The following is a 5,648-nucleotide window of genomic DNA, read 5'->3' on the forward strand; positions in this document are numbered from 1 at the left end:
ACAAACGTGCATTTCTACATCAACTAAATGGTTGGGATACTTAACTATGTTCATTATTTCCTTATTAGTTACCTTAGATACACAACCAGTCCCATACTTGTCCTCTTCAGCCCACCTCTTTCTCTCCTAGAGTCTGGAAGTATACCAGGTGCTGAGAAGATCAGATCATCTTTCCCTAACAAGCAGGATTAATTAGTTCTGGATAATGCTACAGCAGCCAAGAAACCAAGTCACTTCTTCCAGCTTAGTAACAAGTAATCATGGGAGGCTGCACCCAGTTTCCAAAGGCTTTATTGGTAAATATGCTTTAGGAAAGAAAGCTCCATCCTGTTGCTTCCAAGTCAGTGGAATGAAGAGCTGTGTCCAGGGACACATCAAGCGATGCCAAAGGGGACTGATGCTCTGTCCACCTCTTATTCATAGATCCAGTCAAAAGCAGAAGACTTGTACTCAACTAACTCTTCAGGCTTAAACCACAGGCTGATTTCTTTCTCAGCACTTTTTACTGAGTCACTGCCGTGAATGATGTTCCTATGAAGAAGAATGCAAACATCTGTTTAATAGATAAAACAGGGCAGCCACTGAAGATCTTTTCCGCTGACTGATTGCCCCTTGAAGCAGACCACCCCAAACTATTTCTTCTTAAAAGCAACTATAAAAGTACTTGATCCAAAAGCATCCCTTGGTTCAACTTGCTTCCAAGTTTTCAAAACAATGCTTGTACCCAAGATTGCTGTGCCACAAAAACATTCCTTCTCAAATTTTGAAAAATATAGCAATAGCCAGGCCAAATCCCAGACTAGATGTGACATATTCATTAACAAGGGCCATTTCTGCTGCTTTTTCTTTCTTTCTTTCTTTCTTTCTTTTTTTTTATGTTTTTGGGGGTTTTGTGGGGGTGGGGAATCAGATTTATTTATTCACTTATCTTTTAATGGAGGTACTTGGGATTGAACCCAGGACCTTGTGCATGCTAAGCTTGTTATACCCTCCCCACGGCTGCATTTTCTTATAACACCAATTTGCAAAGCCCAAACAAGACATTCATGCTTACAACATTCCACTCTAATCTCACAACTCTAAAGCTTTACACAGATTTTGTATGACTGAGGGAACCAAAAAGGCTAAAAGTGACATACCCATGGACATAATGCCACAAAGGGCAGAGCTAAGGCTCAACCCCTTCCTTGCCCGCCCCCCATATTTTCTGCTCTATCACACAGGACCTACCACATGCAGCTACCTTCTGTAATGTCTTGGTTAAAATTTTAAGTAGCCTAGGGAATTAATGATTTAAGAAAGCTTTCATCCAGTGGTAACTACCACCTAACTTAAAAGTCTAAATTTTGCTAAAATTCGGATATGCCAAAAATGTTTGTTTTAAACCCAATTTTAGTGACTCTAAGGGAAAGTCAGTGTCCCTTGAGACTTACCTGCCAACTTGAATGCAGAAGTCCCCACGAATGGTACCTGGCTTAGAATCTGCTGGATTGGTTTCCCCAAGCATTACTCGCCCGGTCTTCACTACATTGAGCCCCTCCCAGACCTTGACAACAGGAAGAAGGAATTGCATCATTTCTGCCATTCAGGACCATTAGAAACACTCACTCACCCTTACCTAACAGCACACATCAATCAGATCAATCAGTGACATGATTATCAGCTAACTCCAGTAGTAGTAAGGGCTGATATAAAATACTCCATCCTGAGGGTATTGTTAGGATAGAGAAAAAGTCTGCACAACTTGGGGACTTCCCAGTCTAGCTGAGATGAAGATTAACAAGACTAAAGAATCCTTATGCAGCTACAAACTCTAAGAAACAGTGATGAAAGGGTAAAGAAAAGTGACCAGAGTGAAACAGGATCAGGGAAAAGGGCATCCCAGAAGACTGCTAGAGCAAAACATGGCAAAGACTGACATGAAAGAGGAAAGTGTATTCCAAGGAAGAGCAGAAAGACAAGGTCATCCTCAGGGAACAGGAAGTAGGTCATCTTTCTCAACAATTTCACTGCCTCCCTATTGTACCCTCTATCTCTTTTCATTTGCAATTGGACATTAATGCCACAGGAAGAAGACCCTCATTTCTAGCACAGGATTACAGAGAACTTTTTGTAAGTTCTGCTTCTTGCTTCCTTTTTCTTCCCAAGCTCCTAGTTGCTCTGTAAACTAACTCCAGCAGGCTCCACTTGTAAAGCAAGGAATTTGGAGTATCTGGGGAAGACACCTAAAAAGGGACAGGCAGGAGAGCAAGGTGGGGAGGGGACTCAGAAGCCTGGGGCGTGGGAGGAGATGGGAAAACAGAGTCAAGTCACTTGTTTGAGATGGAAATAGTCGTGTCAGAGCCAGGTCTTCTGACTCCAGATGCACCCAACAAAATCACAAGAGCCTTAAAAGTGGAAGAGGGAAGACAGGGCAGAAAGACATCAGCATGAAAAGTATTTCATTTGATACTGCTGGTTTTGAAGATGGAAGAATAAGGCTATGAATCAAAGAATGCAGGAGGCCTCCAGAAACTGGAAAAGGCAAGAAACAGATTTTCTCCAAGAACATTTGTAAGGAATGCAGCCCTGCTAAAACCTTCATTTTAGCCCTGGAAGATTTTTGACTTCTGACCTCCAGAATTTTTCTGTTGTGTTGTTTTCACTAAATAAATAAAAAGATAAAAAAGGGCCATGCAGGCACTGAGCAAACCAAGTTACCTACTAGCCCTTATTTTCCTTGGTTCCCCCTCGTCCACCACAAGCACAAGCACTTACCATGGCCACGACTGGCCCCGAGCCCATGTACTTCACCAGCCCGGGGTAGAATGGGCGGTCTTTCAGGTCTATGTAGTGCTCCTTCAGGAGTTCCTCAGAGGCCTGGCATTGAAAAGGTACCAATCAGGAAGTAAACGAAAGTTTCAAACAAAAACAATGGGTTCTACCCAACCTCAGAACCCCCGTTAACATGGAAGGTTCTCTAAAAGTCCAGTTATGTATTTAGCCCACATTCATAAGGTGTGAATTTTTAAAAAATCCCATCCAAACCATGAAACTGATGCTATTTTAGCAGAAGGAGCGTTCTGATCATGAAGGCACCCTCACGTCAATGACGTTATGGGTGTTACATCCCTAAGAGCAGGTGGCTTGAGGATTTAGAATTTTAGGAAGTTAAGCGTTGGCAGCAATCAAAGGAAACATGCCAGACAGAAGTCACATCAAATGCTCTGGCCCATTCACAATGCCGCTGTAAACATTTCATACGTTAAATGAGAACAACCTCCTCTTCACTGATGAGCTTGACTTAAATTTCAGTTCTTAGATACCCTTAAAGGTCCAGATCGGTGCCCCAAATTTAATGAGGAAAATAAAGTTACTGCCCTACGCCAAGCGGCGTCTGCAGAGAAAGGCCAGAGGAAGGGACGCTCCACCAAATTCCTCAACCATTAAGTTAAAACACAAAAGGACTCCAGCCTGCATCCCGTGGCTGCGTGGCCCCGCGTGGGCCCGGGGCGCGGCCTTCCTCACTCCCTGCTGCCCCCCTGCGGCCCGCGGCCCCCACGCAGCGTAGGCAAGGAAGCGGCCCCGCAGCCCGGGTCACGTTACCGCCGCTTAACCTTCCAAGGACGTCTGTCAGCGGCCCGAGGCGCCCTGGGGAGGGGGCTCAGGGCTAAGGGGTTCTCGCGGGGGGAAAAAAGCTAAGGGGGACTCCGACTTGGAAGAGAGACGCGGGACCGCCGCTGCCGGGAAGGAAACCACCCGCGACCGGGCTCTTCGGGGGGAGGGGAGCGGGGCGTGTCACCTGAAGCAGCTTCAGGGCGACGAGGCGGAATCCCTTCTGCTCGAAGCGCTTGATGATCTCGCCCACCAGGCTGCGCTGCACGCCGTCCGGCTTGACAGCGATGAAGGTGCGCTCGGTGTGGGCCATGGTCCTGCGGCCGCGCGACACGCGGGTCAGGGCCCCGCGGGCGCGGGCTCACAGACCACGCCGGGGCCCCGACCCTCGCCCAGAGGCCACGTGGCGTCCGCCTCCCCACCCCCCCGCGCGTTCCAGCGCCGCCGCCGCCACCGCGGCCCCAAGGACACGTGGCCTCCCGGACGCCGCCGTCCCTCCGCTGTCCCCGGGCGCCCGCGGTGGGGGGTTGGGGGGGTGATGTGCGTGGCAGGGGCACCGGGGGAGCTCAGGGCCTGGGGGTTGTGGCACCCTGCCTGTGGCCGGGACCCGCCCGACACGGCGCGAGCAGGGAGAGGCCCCGAGGGCAGGAAGGGGACAGGGCGGCCGCCTTACCAGAAAGCAGGAGAGCAGCGGGCGGCAGTGCGACCGGGAGCCGAGACCTGAGCAGAGACCGGAGCGACCCCCACGACCAGGAGACCGCGGAGGAGGGGCCCGCGGCGGCCACACCCCGGAGGGCCAGCCGCCCAACCCGCGAGGCCGGACGCAGCCGGAAGACTGTGTCCACGCCCCGGCTTTGCGGGAGAAGCCAGTGAAGGCTAGGGGCAGGAAGTGGTTTTTTCTCCACGGGGATGTTCCTTGAGTAAAACTGCGCGGGTTCCAGTCCGACTCCCCTCTTCAGTGCCTCCTATCACACGCGCGCGCTCGCACACTGGGGCCTCGCCTGGTCTCGAGTCGGGACCCTGGTCAATACCGTCTGCTTCGCCCCTCCACCGAACACCCAGAGCTAGGCTTATCTCTCCTCCCCCTCAAGCACCACAAGTCCTTATCCTACCTGTGAAATTCGGGTTTCTCCTCTCCCTCCCCACTGCTTGAGCCCCGCTTCAAGGCCTCCACCTCCCTCAACCGAACTGCCAGCCTCCCAACGCGCCTCAACCTCACCTCTCCCCGCAGAGAGCCTCTCTCAACAACCTCCACACAGACTCGCATTCTTGCTTTGATGACTCCCCCTTGTCCGGAGGATGGCATTCAACGCTAGTTTAGCAAAATACACCATGCTTTCCACAGCATGCCCTGCGCCCTCCTGCCTGTCTCCCCACCCACCTTGCCAGCCCAATTTAGCTGCCCTGTTCCCACCCTGAAATGAGACCTCTGCCCCCAGCACTGTGTGCGGTCAGGTTATCGGGTTCAGCCTGAGACACACCCTTGACAAGATTCTAGATTGTCTCAGAAATCAGGCCCCTCAAACAGGATTGCAGACAATCCCTATCTTCTCTCTGCCTGGCAAACCACTAACCACCCTTCGGTGGTGCCCAGCATCCCTGGGGTAGTCAGCAAACCCTCCTGTCAGTAAGCGTACTGAGTCCGGTGCTTGTAACCTGAGATGGACTGAGCCCGTCTTTCTCTCCTCAGGGCAGTGAGCTGACCAGGGGAATCCTGTGTCATCACCCTAGGGGATCTGGCACTGCACCAATAACCTGTAACTGTTAGATGACATGAAAGTCCTGGCCTCGATTACACTTTGTTGGCTTTCCAAACTTCTAGTTCAAAGCATTAAACCACAGTACATTGGCAGTCTTCATTCTGGAGCCAGGGACACCCAGTGTTCCCTTGGGCCTCAATCTACAGTGCTTTTATTTGGGCTTCCTTTTCAGTGTTATCAAATGTCAACTGTGGGAAAGAGAGGGAATTTCACTGGATATTTCTCCATAGAGCTGTTTGCCCCTTGGTCTGGTCACTAATAGCTCTTTGTGGTACAGCCAGTAGCAGCCCTCAG

The 5,648-nt window shown here is 50.7% G+C and overlaps 1 protein-coding gene across 1 annotated transcript; it reads right to left on the reverse strand.

The window, feature by feature from the left end:
* Positions 1-273: 273 nt before the first annotated feature.
* NME2 (NME/NM23 nucleoside diphosphate kinase 2) lies at positions 274-4,428 on the reverse strand. Its single transcript, XM_032498169.1, has 5 exons — positions 4,268-4,428; positions 3,782-3,911; positions 2,758-2,859; positions 1,434-1,546; positions 274-531 (listed from the first exon to the last, which is right to left on the reverse strand). Exons 2-5 carry the CDS (start codon positions 3,905-3,907, stop codon positions 414-416), a joined length of 459 nt encoding a protein of 152 aa, XP_032354060.1. The 5' UTR covers positions 3,908-3,911; positions 4,268-4,428; the 3' UTR covers positions 274-413.
* Between the last annotated feature and the right edge of the window lie 1,220 nt (positions 4,429-5,648).

Source organism: Camelus ferus, chromosome 16 (assembly GCF_009834535.1).
Source record: "Camelus ferus isolate YT-003-E chromosome 16, BCGSAC_Cfer_1.0, whole genome shotgun sequence".
Taxonomy (NCBI): domain Eukaryota; kingdom Metazoa; phylum Chordata; class Mammalia; order Artiodactyla; family Camelidae; genus Camelus; species Camelus ferus.